This window comes from Varroa jacobsoni, unplaced genomic scaffold, assembly GCF_002532875.2.
Source record: "Varroa jacobsoni isolate VJ856 unplaced genomic scaffold, vjacob_1.0 scaffold_1439, whole genome shotgun sequence".
In the NCBI taxonomy this organism is placed as follows: Eukaryota; Metazoa; Arthropoda; class Arachnida; order Mesostigmata; family Varroidae; genus Varroa; species Varroa jacobsoni.
The window spans coordinates 76,287-101,604 of record NW_019214341.1 but is presented as its reverse complement, the minus strand read 5'-3'; the positions used below and the strand labels follow the sequence as shown (position 1 = coordinate 101,604).

General features: G+C 44.3%; 1 protein-coding gene across 2 annotated transcripts; it reads left to right on the top strand.

Moving 5' to 3' along the window:
- The first annotated feature begins 11 nt into the window (after nucleotides 1-11).
- LOC111270060 (uncharacterized) lies at nucleotides 12-25,215 on the top strand. 2 transcript variants are annotated; one of them, XM_022850063.2, is made up of 15 exons: nucleotides 12-1,904; nucleotides 8,160-8,792; nucleotides 9,130-9,648; nucleotides 9,921-10,107; nucleotides 10,508-10,991; nucleotides 11,151-11,432; nucleotides 11,665-12,382; nucleotides 12,644-13,863; nucleotides 14,164-15,070; nucleotides 15,763-15,993; nucleotides 16,552-17,284; nucleotides 17,542-17,771; nucleotides 18,396-19,214; nucleotides 19,556-20,023; nucleotides 20,501-25,215. In XM_022850063.2, exons 2-15 carry the CDS (start codon nucleotides 8,160-8,162, stop codon nucleotides 22,817-22,819), a joined length of 9,750 nt encoding a protein of 3,249 aa, XP_022705798.1. In that variant the 5' UTR covers nucleotides 12-1,904; the 3' UTR covers nucleotides 22,820-25,215. The 2 variants fall into 2 exon arrangements, with proteins under 2 accessions (XP_022705798.1, XP_086828469.1); XM_086972343.1 differs by lacking the exons at nucleotides 16,552-17,284; nucleotides 17,542-17,771.
- The last annotated feature ends 103 nt before the right edge of the window (nucleotides 25,216-25,318 follow it).

The window sequence follows — 25,318 nt, the reverse complement described above, 5'->3', positions numbered from 1 at the left end:
TATGAAGCTATCAACGAAATGAAGGGAAAAGAACGAAAAGAAAAGGATCGCGCTGATCTGGCCAATTAATCATCTAATTGCCTAAACTAAAAGCGGAGCAAAAAAAAAGACGCGTTTCCGACGGAACGGAAAAATACGACAGAAGAGTACTATTAGCTTGACCGATTCGTTCCAACACAGCATCAGCTATTGACTGCCAGCTACTTTACTAATACTGCTATCACTAACTAGCAGAATAGCTAGGCAGAGACCAATAGGAAGTACACTGGAAGAAAGAAGACAAAACCTGTAAATTAATGTCGCTGCTGCCGCTGTTATAGAGATTCTGGTGTGCTAAGTTCCAAGACACGATCGCAATAACTGGCGGCTAACGCTGAGGAAGTTGACAAAGCCCGGTCAAGTTGAGAGTTTTGACGGCATTGTTGTATGTGCGATGTACTGTGTGTGCCATTATGAGGGCTGGTGCTAGTCGTGTTCTACGCTGTGAATTCGAGTGATCGAATAGAAACTAAAGGAGCATTGATCTATTGTCGTTTTCGGTGTCTATGGCGATATGATCGCAACGAGAAGTGTAAAAAAAGCAGAGAATAGCACATCTTTTTGAAAATTACCGCCTTATCATTTCATTATCTCGAGGTCCCATCGAAAACGGCCGGCAAGGCAGGCATTAATTTCCACGAGAGCCCCTTAATGTATTAGTGTCGCTCGGTTTCGAGTTCATTAAGAAAAGGAAAATCGTCTCTAGCAGTTGCTCATCACTAGCAGCTGTTGATTCGTCTCGTTACGAATCGTTGTGCCGTGACGATCTCGGAAACGAACGTCAAAAGAGGAAGTCGCCAAGTGAGCTGACCGCCAACAGCATACAGAAATTAATACCACTACTTATAATAATAATAATATACTTTGTACAACTATATATAATAGATTTTGTGAGTGTGCCACCGTTACCACGGGTCGCTGGAGCGGTGACTTCGCGGGTATATCGTGGCGGAATCGTTACAGAGTGCTGAGGGAGTTGTTGGTTGTTTGCCGTTAATTTGAGATGTAAAAAGTTTGAGATGTAAAAAGAAAGATGAGTATTAAAGAGTTGTTGTGTATGTGAAGAAGTTGCTGCTGCTATACCAGTGCTGCGCATATATCCCATTTACATGCGAGACCTGCGGAAATGCTCATGTAAAGTTAGCTGGCAGGGTCAGTGATCCACGTTTAATCAGGCTAGCTCTCATTTTCTTCGTTCATTGATATCCGAGGCCAGTGACGACAACTACTAATAATACTGTGACAATTACTCGGTAAATTCGACGGCGAGTGACACAAGCGATGCTCACATCCAAATTACCATCAAGTGTCGTGTCTGCCATGTATTCCTGTTAGAGTTCCGATCACAGCCATCGTCTTGAGCTAGGACGTCGTCGCGGCACGGCATTTATGGCTGCACATGGGCAGGGTGACAGTTTTACAGTGGTCGCAGATCTCGTGTTGAGTGATGTTGCTGTTGTCATTCAACGGTTACAGGAGCGACAACTTCGATAGGAAAAATAATACTAATATTAATTCGGCGCCCATATTATTATTGCTACCACTATCGATTGTGGAGTAACAAAGGATGCAAGGAAATCTGCTTGTTAGTGAACCGCTTAGCACAAGGAATATTGCGTATGAAGCAAGAACATGACTTGATTTTGTGAGAGAGATATTCTCTCTCTCACACAGACACGCATACACACACACACACACACACACGTATTCGTTGAACGTGTGCTCTTTTGCCGGCGGTGAATGTAAAGAAGGACAACGCCGAGCACAACGTGAAGAAGAGGTTCGCAGATAGTTTACGGACGAAAAACTGAAGAAACGGCAGGGGCGAAGCTTTTCGACGGGGGGGTATCCCAACAAGCCTCAAGGTAAGAGCCGTGATCAACATTATAATGGCAAGGGGAGTATAGGGCACAGAAGCGATTACAGAAAATATCGGGCGGGCAGGTGCATATACATCTAGCGATCCATGTACATGCCAGAAGGGATTCAAAAAATCATATTGATATGCACTGAAGCGGTTGTTTCGAGCATGTTTGACCTTAAGCGAAAACCGCGACGGAAGAACATAAGCTGACAGAATGGACACAAAATTATGGCTGGGGTTTCGTATAAGCTCATGCGCAATCGTTTGGGTTTATGTGCTGTTTTCTCGTTCAAATTTTTCTCGGCCAAAGTATAGACTCTTATGCGCTTTAGAGCGGCTGATACGGCTGGCATCAAAATCCGTGCATGCCTCTCGTGCTACAGCAGTTTGCATATCCTACTGGTGTAAGCAAATTATAACTATGGTACCGCCAAATTTGACTACGAGACGTCATAATTGGATTATGGACAACCATGTGGTAATGTTATTCGCATCGCTTGGACGATGGTGGGTATTTTGACAAATAAGTGTGTTCTAACTTGATATACCATTCAACATGCTGCTTCGTCATATATATAATCGAAAGATAAATTTGGAGAACTTTTTTGAGCAAATTTTACGAGAAGAAGACTCTACAGTGATAACTTCAAGCATAACAAGCATGAAAAAGCTCATTTTGTATATTTCATAATATGGAGTCGCTGTATTTTTTTCACATTAGATCTTAAAGTTGTGTTTTGCACTACAAAGCACCCGATCGCGGCTAACCCGCTGATGAGATGAAGTCGAGCTTATCTTCCATCTCTTTTTAGAATAGACATAGCCTGTGAAATGATTTTATTGTGTAGTTCAGCGGTAAAGATGTCTCTATAGATGCATGCACCCAGCACATTTGCTTATCGCTTGAGACTTGCTGGTGAACTTCCGAGATGCATCATAGTGCAAGCTATATATCGGGGAACAAATAGGTTCATGTTAAACCAAGTGGTTTCTTAAACAAATAAATTCTGCTACTGTATGATTAATGAGTGAAGTTTATCTGTGTTGCCTATCTCATTTTGGAGCAAACCATATATGCAGTGAATTGGCATTTCCACACACTCAGACAGAGCAATACGGTTAGACGCACGCTGAAACCTCTACAAATAACCTCATCCTTTTGTGTTGGTCCTCAAGCTCCACTAGTTATATACTTTAACTTAATTTGTTTGTTTTAACGCGACAATATCATTTTGAGCGCAGATCAAAACTCTAGGCTGCGTTTCCATTGCTGTTCGATGTCTAAGTCTGTCGGTGCCGCTCTGAAGAACCAGTAGTGCTTGCCGAAGCTACAGCTGCGTTCGCTCGTAGCTGTCTTTTGTTATGTCGATGTCTTCTTTACTAAGTTCAGCCGTCACTATCGTGAGTAGTAAAATGGAGTGGAGTGGAGTTAGTGACCAAATAATTGAAATACTAAAGCATACCCAGACACGACAACACCCGAACGGCCGATCAACATCATCCGACGTTCATTTTACCTCTAGGGGGCCTTGGCTTATTTCTAATCGAGTTGCAGTTGCTGCGAACGCAGCCTTTGCTAGCGTAACGTTACCGTGACAACAGTCAAATAATCGAAAACTATCACAACTTGACGTTTATGCTGTAGTACTGAAATATAGCAGTTTGGACAGATTAGATAAAATAGCTCAGTGATGGCTCCTCTACTGAGATCACTCTGCACCCTTTTTGCGCCCATGTTTCAGCCGCCATTTTGTTGAACTGCCGAGTTCACTGCAGTTTCACATTTTAGTGTTGTATCGCTAGCTCCGGTCCTATTAAAACATATCGCTGCTATTGCTGTTGATTAATGATAACAAAAAAAAGAAAAACAAAAAAATACGCCCACCGAATTACCGTAGTACCGTAGCAGTTGCCGGACAATCAGGATAGTGGCATTTGCGGAGATGCAGCGTGTGTTAACCTAGGTTGCTACCGCTAACACAAAAGTACGCCGCCGCTGCCTCGAGCGAAACATAATGCTGGTGTTGTTGATCGAAGAAAGCAATCAGCATAGATTTTATGTTTTGTCCATAGACAACGTCCACTGACTGTTCGCCTTTATCATTGAATGCTTCGTCAATAATGAACGCGGTCGTTAGCCCAACGGATCAACAGGTCCAAAGCCAACAACAGAATTAACCTATTGTTTTTGACACATAGTTGATGCCTGCCGGTTTGCTATTGAAGCGCTGAGGTGCTCAGTCAACTATTTCGGCATTGTTTTCCCAACGATTATCAGTCTCAAAACGAATGCTTCAAGATGTCCATCTGTGTAATGATATAAATATTATTACATGAAGATGCAGGACTTATATTTATAGGTCAGGTTTATGAAACAGAAGCGTATAATCATATTATGCTACAACATACATGTTCAACACTTTTTGTTGCCGGGTTACATATACAACAACATGAGCAGACATTACGCGTAAAGAAAGATGGCGACGTTTTTAAAACTAAACTGAAAGGCACAACGTTCGTAAAGGCACAATTTACTACACATATTTAACTCTTGACCATACCACACTGAAGACATATACATATATATTCCTTAAATATTTTCTTGTACGTTTTCACTGATAGTTTTTGTGAGCTGGTCACCTCGACCCATATCAGGTTCGTTTGTGCGACCTTGCGTGTATTGGAAGCTGGGCGGATTCGTCGTAGTTTCAGTTGTGTTCATTGAGGCACAGGAAAAGCAGATGCCGGGAAGGATTCCCTTATACAGCCATGCTATAATAAAAAATATGTGCCTTCTTCATGTATGGTCGCATATTCAGTTCTGATTTACTGCCTTAGAGTTTTATGCCAGAGGGTGTACTAAATGTTAGCTTGAGCTAAATGAAAAAAAAGAAAATAACCGAGATGCGTTAATACTGAGCGTTTAGCCATCTCGTTCTTTCTTTTTATTAGTCGATGCTGGCAGTTGAGAACTTTTCAGGTAAAGGTAGCATATGTGCACCATATACGAATGGGAACACCATATACCCTGGGAACGTCTGCTGTCGTTATGATAGTACCTGCACTTGTGAACTAATTTAAGGAAATCAAATGGTTGAACAATGCTGCTTAATAGTATTCTTATCAGCATGACCTCTGTATTTGTGTTGATAAGAGCCACTGACAACGCGTCTAATACGACGAACAGGAAGCGAATACCCTTTAGTATTCTACGCTCTCAGCAGATGCATCTTTCAGCGAAGTAAACGAAAAACTTCCGTCGCCTGTCAGAAATTTGGGGTGCACAAACTTATGTAAATACGTTTCACGGAGATATTCTCTTTATGGAGCCTAGAGAGGGAAATCGCTTGGTACACGTGTGCATTTATTCAGCAAGCTGTCACTTTCAGCATAGTCATATACCGATCTTTTTCTACTTTCAATATTCATGCTTGTAAGAATATTATAGGCTGGCCGAGAGTCACCTATACTTCTTTATATAAAATGCACTGTGTATACGAGCTAGTCGTATGGTATCATTAAATTGCCACACCATAAAACAACGTTTTAATGTTAAAAAATTCATATGTTAAAGGTAGAGTGACTGAAGAAAAAAGGACCTCCATATTTGCGGCTGAAAATGTCCACGTAACAGCTACGTTATTAGGTTTCTATTTTAAACTTAAGAGGCTGGCTTGCTGCATCTGTCTATCTAATATTTCGGTGATTTAATTATTTAAGAAATTTATGTGAGTATATATTAGATAATACTTTAAAATAGCATAGTGAACAAACAGGCATGCAGAGCCTGAACCCTGTTTCTTAGTATTTGCTATAGTTTCTATGAGAGCTTCACTTGCAACCATTAAAATCATACTGCTGATATAGATGTATGATTCTACCTCGATCAGTCGTTATAGATAGGTCTGCTGTACAATATTCAAAGACGAGTTGTCTTTAACCCTATGAGCACCTTACAATGGCGTACAAACTAAAACCTATTTACACAGGTGTCAAACGAAGCGGATTATTGGTTGTTTCTATTAAATAAAAACAAAAGGGAATTTTTTTGGCTGGTACTCCTGCACCGTTATTCATCCATAACAACACGTTTCCTGAATCGTACGTAGTCATTCAGCACTGTTCATGAACTGGCTCAGGCAATATAATTTTATTACCCATCAGACTGTGAACATTAGAACGTTCGCCGTAAAAATCAGGAAAATTTCCGAAGGACGGCATTTACGGGTTCTCAAAGCGATGAGAGAAATAATCCGCGCATTTCTGCGATTACTTCCTTTGCGTCTACATTTAAATAATCTTTCCTCTAAGACAGTAGTCCTTCCCGTGAACTTAGTACTGTCAACACACACAGGATGCTATTAATTATGCTATCAGCCTTTACTCTATATAAAGATTAAAATATAGTGGAAATGAGTCTTTTTTTTATCTTTCGGTTTATTATTCATTATTTTTGGGATTATATTAAAAATAGGAACAACAGCAGTTATATATGAAAGGCCGTTTCCTGGCTGAAACATTTTACACAAATTTATAATAATACCAGCGGGCTTCAATTCTTTGAAGACTGGATCGTTGCTCAAATTTATGTGGATTGTCTCAATGAGACCTGCATAGCAGATTAAGATATTTTAACTTAAATCTGTAGTTAAACTCTTAAATTTAGAAGTTGCAATAAAGTTTGTAACTTTATTTTTGTCCTCTTATCCTATAGAACCGAACACTTGCATAAAAATTTAATTGTACTTTATTGTCATCTCATATCTAGCATTGAGTATCTAAACTCTAAAGACGAGTTTTTCAAGGGTAAGTTTTAATGGCAAGAACAGAGTTTGGGGCTAGCGTTCAAAGGCTAGTTTGATCTTCGCCGCTACAAAGATTTCTAAACATTACGCGACTTATACTAACACAGCAGCCCTGTCAATTATGTTTTGAAATTGCAGTATGTGCGAGAAGCGGCTGCAGGTATCGAAAGCTGATTACACCAAATCGTTATGTGTTGCTTATAATCAATAGGCAATCAATAGATAATCAGTTGCTTAATCTGTTGTTATTATCAGCGTGGTTTAGTATCGATTGGTCGTCTCTTATACATACATATATTTGCTTAAAAAATTCAAAAAGGCTGTTATTTAAAAGACTCATTGATTTTCATACTACAGTAGTCAAGCACCTACGAAGACAATTTAATAGTGCCTGTTGTGGCGGGTACATGACGTAGCATTAAAATGAATGTTCCTTATTCGAGCTAACGTCCTAATCTTTGGCCTTACGATGGCGGGCAGACAGCTGGTGTGCCAAAGTTAAACAACATCTGGAACCCGCCGACTTGTTACCTATATACCTACACCCGTGTAACGAAAAATTCAATTGTGGCCTACTGTCACCATCGACTAAACCGCTAACTGACCGGTCTTTAGCCAAATCTTTCATACCATGCGAATCACATCATTTATGACAGCGAATTGTATTTGTTCGAAATGACAAATTAAAGTTAATTTGAGTTCCTTTACCTTAATTGTATCCAAATATGGATAATCGTACTGGACAGAAAGAAAAGAATTGCTATGGAAAATTGCAGAGAGAATATTTTCATCTGATTTGTGTCTGTTTCGTGTTCCATTCGTCAGCATTATTACACGAATCGTTTTCGAGTAATAATAATCGTTATAATATAGACAATATTGGAAATTTGTCAGCTAATAATTTGAGCGGATCAAAATATTACAGTGTTATACCGTGGCATGCAGTTACTTTACTTCTCATTATACGTCATTTTGAGAAACTTAAATATGGCATATTACTGTCGTGAGTTATTTGCAAGCTGTGTCGAGGGCGCCTAGCAATTGGCTATACGTTGAAGTTCTTGCGTGTCGATAATAATGGCATACCTTTTTTTCAAGGTTTGTGTCACGTCATTGAGGTTTTACAATTTTCCTTCAGTAAAAAAATTACTAAAGAGGTCAATAAAAGTATGTTTAATGCATAACTTATATTCTATGTCTACTATATGAAGCTTTATAAGTCAGCATATAAAATAAGCGATCCCTTTTTCAGAAAACAGTATTTCCTTGAAGTCTTGAATATATACGGAAAAGTAAGGAATACATGAATATATTAACTGTATGAATATATACGAATTTCAGTCATAAAGTGATGGAGTGTTAATAATAATATTCAGGCTTACCAGTACCGGAACTTGAATTGCTAATTTTCAGTTTCCCGTTGTTCATTGTTCCCTTTCGTTGGTTTCCAGATGGCCACGAATGGGACAGGGAATGACGAGGGGGGTGGTGTAGATCCAGGCGGTACAGACGGTGCTGCCTGCGATACCCCGGCCATACCAGAGGGTTCAGTTGTCGTTAGTCGGGAGGATGCAGCTAGTGGAATACATAGAGGATCGGGAGGTTTAGCTGGTCAAGGGCCTGCTGCTGTTTCGGCGACAACAACGCACTCTGCAGAAGCGTCAGGGGCAATAGCTGTCGTGGCTGAAAGTCCCCAGACTGAGACTGGTCCAAGCGCAGGTATCACCACTGTACCATCTTCGACAACGTTTACTCTGCAACACCAACAGTCAGCGGCGACATCAACAGGCGTTTCAAACAAAGAGGAAGTGCATGTAAAGGCGCTAAAGACGGTTAGCGATTCTTGGTTTGCCCTGAGCAGAAAAGCGGGCACCGACAAAGCCACTCTTATGGACCATTATCGACGACTATTCAAATTGACTCTAATGTTAGTTGAGAAGTATGATTCGGAGCTTGACTCAACGATGCGAGCCCATGTCCTTGAAAGGATGCGGTTATGTCACATGGCGTTGGCGCCCCGCGTCCCGTCACTCGTACAAATCTACGCAACGATAGAGGCCGTCTTCGCGACTGCTAATATTGACGTATGTGTTTTGCCGATATTTTGTTTGAGTTAAATATATAGCCGCTATGTTTCGATTAAGTACTCACTTTCTGTTCTAAGTTCTGAACGTGCGTGGAGTTTGTTATTGCTGATAACTCTACTCGCGTTCCACAAATAGCACCGCTTTCCACGGCACCTACGCAGTTATAAATCTACTGAACTGTAATTATCTTTGCCTCATGGTGGACTTTATCTAGTATTATATTATGCATAAAGTACAACTATAAGATTGTGAGGAGCAAGGGTAAACTGGAATGATGATTTTTGTAAACTTTAATCCATTTTATCTCAATTGAATATTTATCTTCATTGAATAGCGGGCCTGCTTTCGTCGGAAGATTAGTGACCTGACCCGGGCAGCTGATTGTTTGACGAGCGATCCCGTCGAAAGCTACCTAATACCGAAAAATGCGGTAGAGTCAACCCCTGGAGTTCCTGCGACTTGTCAAATCGCAAGTGCTAATACAGAACGGGTGGAGCAACCTATGGATGTAGATGTAAAACCCTCTCCAAGTGGATTGTCTACAGCGGAGACTGCTGTGGATGTAGATAGTCATGGAGTACAGAAAGCTGTTCTGCCCACTGTACTTTCTGCTACAGAGAACTGCGATTCGAGTATGGTAAAAACCGAGCCCAGTTTGCCAGCGCAACCGCCTAGGCAAGGAGCTAACGTGCAACGCGGGGTTTCCAAAACTGGGGTCCCCGCGTCTAAAGCAGCTGAGGTCGGTTCATCTCTGAAAGTGGCCGTCGTGACCCCGACGAACCGTCAAAATAATAGTGCTAATAATCCAGATCGACCATGGGGCGTTCAAGCGTGGCTAGAACACCAAGAGCAGGTAGGCTAATTAAGCCTTAGTTTGATTAATTATGGAAGAATTCTTAAAATTTCGGAGAGGCGATATCTCTTATCATATACAAGAAAAAACGTAAAGACATGCAATAAACTGAATAATAAGTTTATATTTATTGATTTCGTAAAATATCGAAAATATTAGAGAAATAAATAGTGGCTTTCGTACTACCAATGCGTGTCGTAATGTCTCGTTCTTCATACACCCTTTTTTTTGTGTTCCTATTTGTTGCTGTGTAATTGTTACCGATATGCTAGGTTGTGCCTGAAAGAGCACCGCCGGACGATGCTATGCCCACTGAGGAAGTGTTGGAGAAGTTGAACGAGGTTTACCGTCAGGCCGTTGATGCCGACGATACTTTGGCCAATTTCTGCAAAACCATTGCTAACTTAAGCTGTCATAGAGGCGTTCAGCTGGGCTGGCAATGTTTTCGACGAACGGAAGGTAGATATATAAGAAAAATGTAAATGTGTAACAATTCCCTGGCAGTTTATGAAACGGCCTTGCCAAAAAAACACAACCATACCCTTAGTACGAACTGGCAGTAACAGTACGCTCTGAAGTTATACTTATTCTCATAAGTCATCAAATTAGTCGATGAAATGTCTGCAGAAAGCAATGCCATGAGTATGTTCAATATATTAGGTAGTTAAATACGAGAATACCACTGAATGTACCATTCGGCAGGATTATTTAACGTCCGGAAAGTGAATGTTTGTTAGATGAGAGCTGGGTTGCGACATGCAAGTAAAAATTTAATAATATAATTAAAACTCAATTTGATTCTCAAAATATTACTATGGCCATAAGAAAAAATCGGAACACTTAAATTTGCATTTTTTAGGCCCCCCTGAGTGTACTGAAGCACTCGTCTCAACGTTCTTTCTTAAGGACCTGATTAATGAAGAATCTGAACACTGCTGCACACGAGACCTCATGTTACTTTGGGTTCGAATGCAGAAACATCGGCAAATGGGCGCACCAGAAATCGGTCGGCTAGCATCGAGTATCCTTGATAGGCACTCAGATAAGTCAGGGTTGTTCTATTTAATGTTTGACGTCTTGTTGGAGGAATGCGGCTTCGTGGGCTATCCTGTGATGATTGATTTAATGCTCCGAGGAATGGGTGTTGATCTAAACGATATCGAGGAGTGCGAGCATCGGGGAGCCTCCCAGGATCTCGTACGAGCCGAAATCGAACGAAATCTCGCTCGTCAGATGCTCAAGTGGTGCGTCGTATTCGAGGAGTTTCCGCTAGTAATGCGTGAATGCGCCTTTTCATCCTTTTCGCTGTATCCGACCAAAGATGCACTCGACCTCATCAAGGCGTAAGTTTTCTTTTGGCACACAAGTTGAATTAATTTGTTTATAGTTCTGTGCTGCTGCTGATTATGGTGGTGATGATCTTTGGCTATTTTATTCCTTCGTTAACCGAATCGGCAGTGTTTAAGACCTAAAATGTATCGCACGTTCCGTGCTGATTATAGAGTGTCATTGCGGATCTGCGAGAACCGCGACCCATCTTGTCGGTGTTATGGACACCAGATCGAGGATATGCCTGAACCGAGACAGCCTGGAAGACCACAATACGAATTGTTGCCTCATGATGATATGTTTTTCTTTGAGCCCGTGCTCGACAGCGAGGTGCCGGGTGTACATTACGATACGCTCAAGGATATGGTCACCGTGTTGCATGCTGTTCGAACGCCCGTCCTTACACTTGGCGATGACCTTGAAAAGTACATAGAAGACTTTTACGCCAGGGGCCGGTATGTAAATCATCATTGCGTATTCGCAACACCCACCTACATATAAATATATATATATGATTTAATCATATACATTGATCAACACCAGACTATTTGTTCAGGTAGTGAAACAGCCATTGAAGTCCGGTTCCGTTTGGAAAAAGTAAGTATCAGTAAGCGGTACTTCCCTTGTTTTTTGGTTACGTTTATTTTAAGTGGTTAACTGGTGGTTTCTTTTTGCGGTGTTGCGCAGTGGTTCTAAGTTACCGACGGAAATGAGGCTAGTAGCCCAGGCGTATGGTGGGGTCATTTGCGGGATAACAGACAATGTTCCCGGAACAGTAGCGGTAGCAGCACCCGAAGATTCAGCGGATTCCGAAAGCGATTCGGATTCGTCCGCCGGAAGCTCGGAATTTCGACGTCGTCTTGACCGACAGCGTAAGGAACTCGGGCCAGAGCTTGGACGATCGGGAGGCAAGAAAGCAGCTGGCGCTTGTCATAAGTTGAAAACGAAGGACAAAACGCGACCAGCTGCGCGTCGGTCAACTAGACAGCTCGAGCGTGAAAAGGCAACCGCCGGGCAACAAGGCGGTGAGAATAGAGCAATAAAACTACCCGATCAGCAAGAAGATGGCGACTCGCTATTTCAAGACGCGTCGCTTGAAGCTATTGAGTCGGAGGTTGAAGTTGACTCATCAGTTCTCTCGCCGGGTACCGTCTCGAGTGTAGCGTCATCGGCGGTGCCCCAAATTGTTGGAACTCCCGTCGAAGGAGTTGGCCTCGATGGAAGTAATGCCGACAATTCGGTTTTGTCGTCGACCGCACCCGCAAGTCAAGTTTCCGTTGTTATTCCAACACAACAGGCCAGTGTTGTCACGTCAAAGGTCGTCATGGTATCGCCACAACAGCTACAACGGGTACAGCTACCTGTAGCAAACAACAACTCTTCGAGTCGCCCTCATAAGATACAAGTTTGTTACTATATTTAAAAGCGTTACAATAATTCCCTTGTTTGTCATGCAAATTAACACGGTGCGCTTTAGCATTTCTAAACGTCAATTTTGTCATATCTTAAAATTCACCTTATCTATTGCCCATGTCCTCTGTGTGTTCCCTATAGACGTTGTACTGGACGTCCTATGACTTACACTTTTTACTGTATACTACTGCATGCACAACATGCATTTATCGATTACTTATATATGTTTATTGTTGTCGTCGTAATTGTTCAGGTGGTTCTTAACGGCCCTAAAGTGGAGGTGGCGGCAGCGGCGGCCGCTGCAGCAGCCGCTGCTCAGCAGCAGGTGGTCGTCCCTCAGACGACCGATATGACCCCGGTGGCCATCGATACTGCTCTAACAGCGTTGCAGCTGCCCGGCCAGTTGCAGCCGACAGGAAGGCAGCAAGGGGCCAAGATGAAACAGCAGCACCAACAACAGCAGCAGCAGCAGCAACACCAACAACAACAGCTCCAGCAGCAGACACAAGTTACAGGCGGTCAAGCTACTACGACGATTGGACCATGTCAACAAATACCTTTAGTTTCATCTACGAACAACCAGAGCAATCCCTTCCATTCAACGTCGTCCATGGTACCCGCAGCAGTTACCCCTGCGTCTACGACAAGCAGTCTGGTGGCCTCGGCGGTGCCAGGGGCGGCAGTTTCCACTATCCCCAGAGTCGCTGCAACAACACCAACAACCTCGCCAATAGCTATAGGAACAACGCCAATTTTAAAAAAAGCCAGTGAACGAAATCGATTAACCACGTCGACGAATGGCCAACCCTTGTCCCACTTGCATCAGCAGAAACATCAGCCGACTCCGCACAGTTCATCAACGGCAACGGGGCAACAGGTCGCCGTAACATTGGCAACAACGTCAACGACAAAAGTAATCGCAACCAAATCTTTGCCACCGAGTAGTTCTACCAGTCAACAACAGCCACAACAACGCCATCATCAGGGGGTGGTCGTGGCCAGGAAATCGTCACCCGCAAACGTCGCGAGTAGCAGCAGTAGTGGAAGCAGCAGTTGTAGTGGTGGCGCTGGCAGTTCTGGAGGTGCTGGTAGTTCTAATGGTTCCGGCAGCGCTCCCGGAGGTGGTCAGCTGAAGACGCCCAATTTTCGTGCTGTATTAGATCGATTCGATCGGCTGTGTGGAGTATCCTTAACTCCGCCGTCGCTGGCTGATAAACCGGTGAGATTGGAAGTCAGCGGGGGCTCAGGTACAGGGGCTATGGCTATGCCAAAATTGGCCAATGTGCAGATTCGTAATCCAAAAAAACTACCAGCAGCTACCCCTCTGTCGCCCAATGTAGCACCTGCAGGCTTGAATAGAGTCGCGCCTTCTGCAACTAAAAGTAGCTTTCTAGCCCAGCTGCCAGCCGATCCGACACGGGGCAAGATCAGCTCAGATTTGCTGAGACGGTTAAAGGAGGAAGTGGATAATAGGTAAGTGAAGAAGCTTTATCACAAAATTTTGGAAGTGTTTTTGATTCGTTACTAGTATTAGGATTGAGTAATAATTAACACACGTTGTAGAAAAGACACAGACGTCATGCATTTATGAACGTACGGATGAATTCAGATGAATTCAATCACTCCATAGAAATTCCTTCATATTCAGTTTTACCTCCGATTCTGCTGTTGAGCATTCTTCCTTTCTAACAAATTTTATTTTCACATCTTGCTATCTCTTCGCGGTACTGCCTTTTTGTACGCGGTCCGTTTTTCTTCTTTGGCGTCCATTAGGTGTTCAGGTGCGCCGATCACTCAATTCTTCAAGTGGCAATTGAAGAAGCCAGTGTTTACCAATCGTAAAGAGGTGGCCGTCAAGTTTAGCATCCGCAAGCAGGGCCCAGCCACGCCGGCGGAGAAAGAAAAGACCTGTCCCGCCGCCGACAGGACCTTACCGACCTCCGGAGGTCCCCAGCACTGCAACAGCAGCAGCCAAGCCAGAACAGCAACCAAAGCCAACCATGGTAATACCATGACGACGCCTTCCAACGCAGGCGGTACTAGCACATCACAGATCTACATTACTTCGCCAGCTGCCATCGTCACCGCTAGCACTACGACGCCTACGACGACACCAAAAGGCAACGCCAAGGCACGGGCCGTGGCCTCAAAAGCGACCGCTGCAACAGCAGCTGGTTGTACCCCGCAAGCGACAGTAAGCGTCAATCGGTGCAGTCCAGTAGCTGTTCGAGTAGCCAGTCCCGTAACCTCTAGCGGAGTGGGAACCACCAGCGTTTGCGTGGTGCCTAGCAACGGCAGCAATTCTACCGCGGTGATAGCCGGCACCCCTGGGGTCTCTACTGGGGTGAGCGTCATCACGACAGGTGGCGGAATGTCCACCTCCGTCGCGAGTGAAAGTGGGACTGGCGTGAGTGGCGTGGCAGGTGGCAGCAACGGCGGTATCAACGTGATCGGATCAACGGCCACTGGAACAACCGCCGGAAACTCAGTAGTCTGTGGAGTGGGAGCAAGTGTGGGTGGCGGTGCTGTTCAGGTTGTGGGTTGCCAGCAGCTGCAGATCGAAAGGGGACACCAGGGGACAACAACAGTTTGGACAGCGGCGGGCGGAGCTTTCGGCGGCGCAGGCGGGGTCAGGCCGGAGGCCAAAGTTGAAGGGGGAAGAAGCACGCCCTCACTGCAGGTACGCACTTTAACACATGGTTGACTTGTATGATAACAATAAAAATCACGATTACTCAATAATTCAAGAGATCGTTGCGCGTGTAGAACGAAAGGCGTCGTTTGCGCGAGACAATCATTTGAAGTTGGTTGGCGTTACAATTGAACAGTAACTTTAGTGTTTTTGTATACGTTTTTTTCATATGTACGTCATGTAATTTTCGTGTGTATATGTGGTCGATCAGGTGACAGTTCAGCTCTTGAGCACTTGAGTTGAGCAGAAAAAGCAGCCCACCCTTTTAGTAGTAGTATGAGTTCTGATAGAACTACCCTAGGTCTACCTGGCAGCTTTCTTTCATTATCTTCTTGGAGTAAGCGGGTACATTTTTAATAGCCATATAAATCTTGGGTAGTTAACCCACAATTATTCATTCAAGAGGTCACATTATTCCTCATCTATAATGTAATATTTCTGTTCAATGTAAAACGGTGGTTTTAGCAAGTCTGACCATGCACAGCTGTCTGCTTCTAAATATGACGATGTTCGTCGCCTATTCAACGATAGGCCTCCGTGTGTCAGCTTAATCAGTGTTTAGCTACGCCTATGCAGCTGCAAATTTCGCTTACCTCAATTAACCAACCGGCCTGACTCACGCTCACGTTGCACTAAGTAATGAATCAATGTCTTATCTAATGCTATGACGGCACACGCAGCCTGCGCAGCAACAGCAGGTGCAGGTGGTGACTACAGTGAGAGGCCAACAGCAACAGCCGAATTACCTTCATCATCAGCCCCACAGTGTTGCTGTGGCTCCCCCAGGGCCCACAGGTGTAAGTGTCGTGCATGCAATTCGACCGCAACAGCAGCAGCAACAACAACAACACATTCAGCAACAGACGGCAGCTCATCAGCAACCGCAACATTTAACCGCGCATACGACTACCGTGAGTAGAAAGGAAATGAGCAAAGCAGTCGATTTATGAACATCGATCCATTGCCATCAAACACCACCTGTGCACTGCAGTTCGCTTTTGCTTCAGGCTGTATTTTGAACTAGTAACGCTTTAGTAGCTTCAATCAAGAATGCAATTCTGCTCTGGGGTTTTTCTGCGATTTAGCCTTAAATATGCTTGAAACGCGATTAAGGGGGTCATTTGGTGATATGCCTTTGTGTGTTTGTGTTAAAGTGTGGAAGTAAATAAACAGTATACTTTTAAGTTATTAGAGGAAGTACCCTGATTTGGTGGTCGGTGTTTGGTGATTTGTCTTTGTGGAACAAACTAACATCTGCATTATAGACTAACTTGCCGACTTTGAATTGTCCGACTAACCCTCGAAAAAACCATATTTAAACACGCTGCCACTCAAAACAACTTCCGAATGGGCAATTTATTGTGCGATCTTGGACGGTACAATTCTTCGGCGATCCACATTCTTCTACTTGTGCTCCGACAATGAAACGCGATGCTCATCCGGACTTCATCGGTAATTGAATACTGCAGGCCCCTCGGCCCATGCTAAGACAGACAGCACAGACGCAGCAAACTAGTCCGGTGCTGGTTACGACAGCCAGCACTACAACCAGCTGCACGCCACAAGTGGGCCATCAAGTTGTACAGGCGACGCCTTCGATCGTGCAAAATCAAACGCAAATTGCTGTTTCGACCGCACCTCAACAACAGCATCAGCAGGTAGCAGCCTCTAGTGGTCATATGACCGTTACGACATCAGGAGCCGTCGGCGTAACAACGGTTGGAACTCCCGTAGGTGGCGTCGGTGTGCGAATGGCCAGCCCACAGGTGATCAGACAAGTTACTGGAGGCCAGATGGGCTCCGTGGCCGTGGCGACCATCAAGGACGGTCAGGGTGGACAACAGAACGTGCTTATGAAGGTCATCTCATCACCGCAGACCACGGCGATTCAGGGCCAATTGGCAAACAAAGTTCAGCCACCTGCGAGGATTGGCAGTCCCGCCGTCGTTAAGGCGGTTAGAGCCAGCCCGTCTCCAGTCTCCCCGGCAGCAGTACCACTTAGTCCAAGCTCAATCGTAACGCACGGTCATACCCATACGGCCGGCACTTCGAAAATCCATATCGTCAATAATGTTAACAGCACTCAGCAACATCAACAAACGCCAGCGCAACAACAGTTAACCAGTCAACAGCAACAGCAACATCAGCAGCAATCGCCACAGTTACCAAATTCGACTCAGCTGCAGCCGATGCAAAATCCAGGTTAGTATTTTTGATACATAAGCCATAAAAAAAACTTCAACTAATTCTTTTTTCTGATCTCTTTTTTGACCTCAAATCAAAAATAGTATCATTTGATGGTTTCAGTAGCGTGCATTGTTATTATCTGCTATATTTCTGATTTTTGGATAAGTTAAAATTTTGTCAGTTGATCTATTATTTATACAGAACCGTAAATTTATTACACATTTTTTATTATTAAACGAGGTGTGCTAACATTTATGTTTTATCTATTTCAGTTGTTTCGGTCGCAACGAGTATGTCATCGCCAGGTGGTCAGCAAACGCAAGTGCATCCACAACAGATTGTGGTGTCAGGGGGTGTAATTCCACAGGTCGTACGGGCTGGCGCAGCCAGCCCAGAATCAATTAAACTTCAGGTTCAGAACTCCGTTCAACAGGCAATAGCAGGCCAGCGTCTAGCTGCACCCTCGCCACCTAATTCTGGGTCTCAGCCGTTGCACGTCCGGGTGAGTTCGGCCGCCACTAGTAATATAGCAACACAACCCTAAACAGGACGTTAACTGGCTCGTGCTGATTCATCAACGCTCGATGGACTTCTATCAGATGGACTTTTAGGCGTGTTGTTCGGCATTCGGCACAATTTGCTTGCGGTCAAAACGTTACGGCTATAATGAGATCGCTCTAGACTGAAATTTGTTCGCAGATGAAAACAAAGACAGCAAACTAATTCAAGTAGTACTTTTCTCTTTGCTTCTATTTAATGACAATAAAAACTGCTACGCTATTAGAGATAGCGTGACATAGCATTTCAAAACGCTTCTTGGTTCCGTGGCTCTGTCCTAGTGTGATGATAGTGTGTTAATGGGTATGCGCGTACGTGTGTCTTAACAGATATCTGAATGAATAAAATCGATAGTAGCTCCTTGTGGGTGGTGATGGGTTTCTTCTGGCGCCTAATAATAATAATAATAACAACAACAGCAACCGTACTGTGTACTAACTCACTGACTCTAATCCTCTTCCTGGCTGCTATTTGGAATTGCATGATTTTTGGGTTCGATTCGCTTCGTGTTGGGGGTCTTCATCGTCGTTTCGTTATTTCATCGTGATACGGCCATCGTATCAAACAGGTTCGCATCAACGGTCCTGCAGCTGGCACGACTGCAACTTCGGGACACACCGTTGGTGCAGGTGGCGCTAGTGCGGGCCAGGTGGTTCAACTTGCCGCTAGCCAACTGTTGAGTCCGCAAGTTTCAAGCCTTCAAGTGACCTCGAATTCTCCGCAGGCTGTTCAGGCAATCGTGTCGCAGGGATCAGCGACGACTTCAACGCCTCCCGGAGTGGCAACAACCACTTCAGGAAATTCGGTAGCAACAACGGCGATTCAGCACCAACAGCAGCAACAGCAGGGTCAAGGAGGGACAGCGACGCCCCCGACATCAACGACGCAGCGAATTATCACTACGCCCGGAGCCACTGGAAACAAGATCATGATTCCCGTCAACTCGCTACTGCAGCAGGGCGCCATTGCGACGTCAGTAAACGGTGTGCCTGTGCTTATTATTAAGAATCACCAGACGGGCCAACAGCAGATTGTGCATATGCGACAGGTGCAGCACGTTCAAACGGTCCAGTCTGTATCGCAACAACAACAGCAACAGCAGCAGCAGCAAGTGTCGGCCGGAAGCGCGGGGCAACAGAGCACTACTGGAGGAACGCATGCTCAGGTCCAAACGACCCAAGTGCAGGTGGTCACCGCCGCGCAGTCATCGGCCACAACAGCAGGAACTGGCTCGTCGCAGCTCAATCGGCAGCAGTTGACGTCACCTGCAGGAGCGCAGCTGGCGGTGCTGCGACAGGGGTCCGGAGGACTCAAACAACAAACGGTTGTCGTATCGCAAGCGGGACAGCAGAGTCCAGGAACGTCATTGAACAGGTTACCCATACAGGTAAGCCGTCACATATGTACCTAACAATAATAATAAATAATGTGCATATGGGCATAGAGACTGTTTTTATTCGACGGAAAAGACGATTCAAACTATATAAATATCTACAAAAGAGAACAGAAGGACATGAAGTTTATTAAAGGAAAATACAAATAGTGAATATTAAATAGTGACAAATAGTTCAACCAAGAAACAGTCTCAAGCAAGCTTTTACTACAAGCGTGCGACTTTTTAACATGACAAATGCTTATTAAAATGGATTAATAAATAAGGTCGTTAAATCTTGTCTTAAATACTACACTGAATTAATGAGGCTTTCCGTTCATGTCTTCACTAATTAGGTAACGCTACCAGTTGGCCCAACAGGAGGAGGTCAACAAATTGTAGTTCCGTCAAGCCAGGCCAGCTCGGGCGCTGCTGTCGGAACAACGGGAACCCCTGTAACGGTTGTAACAGCATCAGGAGGACAAGCCCAACAGGTTCAACTAATTAGCGGTGAGACATCAACGCTTAGTTTTGGCCAGCAGCACTCCGGCACGACTCAGACAGGAGCAGCCCCATCCGGAGCAATTCAGGCGGGCGGATCAGTAGTCGTCAGCACGCCTAGTCCGGTTGTTAGTCAGAGCGGTAGCGTCTTCTCGACAGGAGGACAGCCGATCACAGTGAGCGTCGCCACCACTACCCCCGGCAATAATGTCGGCAGCACAGTTATTAGCAGTAGCGGGAAGACTCAACAGCTACAGACCACGAGCATCGCTCAGGGAACAGGTGGTCATCAACAACAAGCTCAACAACAACAGATCCATCAGGTCAGTCCAAGTCAACTCCCTCAGGTAAACAGGTTTGTTAACACGGGTTATTTTCGTTTGAACGCAAAAAGGCTTTGGTGCAGTAGATAATTGAGGCTCAAGGTGGTGGTAAGGCTGCATATCCTTGCATGGCTTCGAATGGCAAACTCTGCTTTCGCTTGAAATTTAATTAGTTTGATTCATCAATTGCTTTACCCAGTTTTTTCCCCGTCAGTAGAGATTTTGTGTAGTGAGTAGCAGAATGAGTGAATCAATAATTTCCGGTTAATTTACTGGATTATTTGAAGTCAAGAGATGAATTGTCAGCTGAATATTAACCTGTAGAAATGAATCATGAAACAGGAGAACAAATATACCTTTAGCAAAGAGAATTTTTCAGATACATAATCTGTTTGCTAGCTGTAAACTTCTGTACTTCCATGTCCATCATAAGGTTTCTCTTAAAACGTATGCGTGCTCGTTTTCATCTGCGTACAGGTGGTTCAGGTGGTCGGACCAAACAGCGGTTCGGCAGGAGGCACGATACCATCATCGGCCATCGTGGTCAACCAGAGCGTGCAGAGACTGGTCACAGTCTCGCCTGACGTCCTGCAGGCGGCAGTGAAGTCCGGACAAACGAAGATCATCACGTATAAGCCCGCGCTACAACAGCCCCTGATAGGAGGGAGGGCCAAGGTGGTCGCTGCAGAAGTCGTGGGGAGCCAGCAACATAAACAGCAGAAAAAAGATCAGCCATTGCAACAGCAGCCGTCGCAACAGCAGCAACATCATCCCGGCCAACAACAGCCTGTTGGCAAGGCAGCTAACAAACTATTAGCAAAAATTTTACCTCATCCTCCCGGGGTTCTGCAAGGTCCACAAAACCAACGACAACCACTGCAGAAAACGCCAGGTGGAGTTGCTGTCGTTCAGCAGGTTCCATCGGCAGGGGTCACCGTTGTCCAGCAAGGTGTCACGCCTACGGTAACAGGTGTACCCCTAGGGTCGACACCGCAACAAACACAGGTGATCCAACAGACCCAGCATGTTGCTATCACAGGAGCACAGCAGGTGGCGAGAGTGCAGGGCAGTCCCGTTCAAGTGGTAAAGAAGATCCTACCAACTGTTGGGACACCTTCTCTAAACAACAACAACAATAATAGCACCAGCAACAACAACAATAAGCCCACGAGCACAATAATCGTAAACAAGACAAGCACAGTTGCTCAAGTGCTTAAAGCGCCAATCATCGCGCGCCAGGTATCGGAGAAAGAGCGTCTTCGTGAGATCACTCCAGTGCTTGACGAAGACGCTCTCATGGAACAGATTATGGCCGCCGAGGTCAAAGAGCAAATGGCTGCAGTGAAACGAACGATGCTACAATGTGTTAAAGCGGACCGGGACGAACTCGACAAGGACTTAGTGCTTAATGGAAACGCTTTGGATAAAGAGGAAGCCAAGGAATCGATGCCCGTTCCAAGCCGGCAGGACAACCCAGCCAGCCCGATGTCTGGCAAAATCGAGAACGGCGGTAATAATGACGATCCTCCAACAAAGAAACGTCGGATAAGTGACGATGCTGATGCCCTGCGCTCAATAAGTGACGCTCTCACTTTTGCTATATTGAGTGAGAGCTGCTCTGCTGTCGCGGAGGAGGATTTGAATGCTGAAAAGACCATCGAAAACGAAATGTCCGTGACACTTCCAGTATTGTCGAGTGACAGCGATGTTGACGACGACAAAGACTCGGAGTCGGATCCGGTGAGCGTCATTGCCGCTCGCGGATCTCGTATCGGACCTCCACCGCGGAAAGCGCGTAGACGACGTAGAAGCTACTGCAGCATTCTAGCCGAATCTGCCATTTTGCTGCATGAGTCCAACAAACGAAGCCAGTCAGCAGCTCAAGAGCTAATTGCATCGGTTGCTGATAAAATGATGGAAAAAGCTTTTGGTCCATTAACTACACCGCAGCTTCACGGAAACAACCAGGTGACAGGTGGTGGTTCCGATGCGCAACACGGTCCGCACGCAATCCTTAACGGGAAGGTTGTTAGCGTACAGTTAGCGTCAGGCAAACACAACTCTAACGATGAGAATGTCGAGCGTCGATTGGTCGGGTCGCCCGCCGCCCCGAGTGAAGACGGCAATCCGGCGAACACAAAGCCACTCGTCATCAAGCAGATGGTTATGCTTGGCCCGAACACGCCGAATGCGCGAGATCATCATCAGCAGCAACACCATCATGGCGCCGCGAGTTCCGCGAACACCGGCTCCCCACACGTTGCCTCCCCCCTGGCCAAGAAGAAGAGCGCCGCGTCGACGACACCGCAGAACAAAGACGACCAAACAGGTGTACTCCATTCTCGCTACAAATGCCAGGAATGCCAGCGTGGGTTCTTCTCGGCATACAACTTACGTCGCCATTTGAAGAATGTCCACAAAATCGACATGGGTCCACCTGTGACAACGACACCAAGCTCATCAACCCCATCGTCATCGTCCTCTCCAGCGACATCCTCGACGGCAGCATCATCCTCTGCTGTGGCAGCTTTGCAAACACCACCGACAGCGTCGCGACCTTCTCAACCACAATCGCATTTGATGGCTGCCCTCAACGGTGGGAGCCTGGGCGGCCCAGTGAGTAACAGCAGCAGTGTAAGCGGAAGTGCACCCGAATCCGATCATGACGACAGCTCGCTCGATCATTTTGTCGTAGTTAACCACTCGATTGTGGCAGGAAGTTCTGTAGTTCCACCAAAAAACTCACTTGCGGCGCTGCTGGAAGCGCCTCCGGTGCATGCAAGCCCTCACATTTGATGAGGCTAGCAGTCGTATGGAGAGGACGAACAAGACGAAATGAATAATAACGATTGTTTTTGGTTGGTTGTTGATGAATAATCTATGAACGACATCGATATGCTGATGAATTGATGTGATGACAATGGTTGTAGATGCGGATCGAATTGGCAACTAGTGAAAATAGAGAACTTACTGAATTTTGTGGGATCTCAATTTTGTTCATGGCCGAGGTGAATATGGATATACATGTGAGCACGCCACATTTGCGAGGGTTGCTGCCCAGTCCATCAAATGGAGTATATGCGCCTGCTTGTTATGTGTGTTTGGCCATTGTTATAACTCGACGAGTAATCATAGAGTTAAACCTAGTTTGAAGAACGACTTTCGCAAACATGTTCGTTTCAGCAGGAACCAGAACAATAACGAATGACCCAATTAGTTTCAAATACTATTGGCCTTTCCGCTCAGTAAATAGCTTATAAATAGCTATCTTTGAAGATGAATTTCAACTTGAACAAATTCAGGTATTTCTCATATGTATTTATAACAGCAGATATAAAATGATAGCTATCGATTGAACTGTATTAGGTCGTGAATCAATCGGGTAGAGACTGTGGCAACATTGTCCACCGGCTGACTGTCCAGGTTTACCAAGTTGGACATAGAGCCAATAAATGGCGCATTGAACACTGAGCGACCGTGTAAATCTACTTTTGTGTTGTGAATATGTCATTGTGTGACTGTTTGCGTGCCCGGCAAGTTTTAATAACCTATTCGTCAGCTCACATCCCTTTAACGGGAACTGTAATGGCTATTATGGCATAGCTGCTGACGAGCACTATTTCCTGGAATATAGCGTTGGATTATATTATATTATTATTATGCTGGACAGTGTGTTTATTAAAGGTGAAGTGAGGGTAAAACGTGAAAACGCTCGTTGAGACTGTCCGTCAACAACTAGTCCCTATTGCATTTTATTTAATTTGCGTAATTTTAAGTAAGCGTTCACTTTTTCTTTATTAGTTGAGTTCAACATATTTCGAATGTAAAACATGTGCGCTGTCCTATATGTGGTTAAGAGTTAAATACAACAGTGCGAGGCCGGTGCTTTCGCTTCTGCGATTGGCGGAAGGGAATCATGTATTTTTCGGCATCAAAGAGCGCTCTATAGTTCAGCTGCAGTATACATACTGTACTTAATGAAAATACAGATCATTCTGTTGATCATGAATTAGAATATGTTGAATTGTTGTGAAAAAATCTGTTGAGTTTGTTGCCAATTTGATTACCACCTGCTTTGACAAATCGTCGTTCTATTGTATAATAATGAAGTATCACCTATTTTTAAGCTCTGGGAAAAATAACAGTAATAATATTAATACCATCGATTTCGCGAAAATGATTCTTTTCGCACACATCAGCCAAGTAAAATCATATCGGCAACGGCAAACTGCGCAAAAATTAGATATCAGTCTAATTAATTCGTGTTAAACTGAGATCACTTGCAAATTATTGTTTCGGCAGAACCGAGACACTTGTATTACTTCGTTGCCCGCCGCTTGTATTATAGAAAGTATAATAATCCCACATAAGAATTTATTGACGGACACGAGCGAACATCTATGACGATGTCTGTAATGTACAATTGATGTATTATTATTATATGTATGAGCATATGGAAATGCAGATACTTCAACAGATGCAAATGATCCAACCATACAAGTGCAACTGATATGTATGGATGAGTACGATGAAGATGATGATGCTTGTGTGCTTTGGTCTGTTCTGTGCATGTGTATGTGTATGTGCGGGTATGCCGATAATACGGGAATATAATCAAATTAGTTGAAAAAATTTTGTGAGATTAAATGCAAAACGTTTCTAAACGGAATTATTACAATGAGACGGAGGTCGATAGTGATAGTTATTGAAGATTCTAGGAGAGAATGACTCCGGTAAAAAAGAATCCGTCGAAAAATACGCTACCGATAAATAAATACATAAATGCATGGTTGAGCGCCGAAAAAACTCCAACGTGGTTTCTTGATGAGGCCCATTGTGGAGACAGGCATGCAGTTGAAGTCTGCAAATATGTAAAATATATATATATATATATTTGATGGAAACTATAGTAAAATTCTATGCCTCTGATGTCACTATTATAAGAGAGATGGAAAAAGCACCACCGCTGCTTGGAGATAATCATATATAATTACTATTACATAGATAGTAAGACAGAAAGTACATACGACCCTGCGAACCTGACAAACTGACAATAACAATGATATAATCTTATTGATAGTTATACTTACATAGATATCTGTAGAAATGATCTTGATGATAATAAGAATAACAAAGGCGATAATAACAATAATAGTTATAATATCGAAGAATAATAAAAATATATATATATATATTAGTATATATTATAAATATTGCGATTATTAACAATATAGAAAATGGATAAGAGACAGTGGCGAGAAAACGGCGCCAGTTTGCAAAAATTCGCTGTCATAT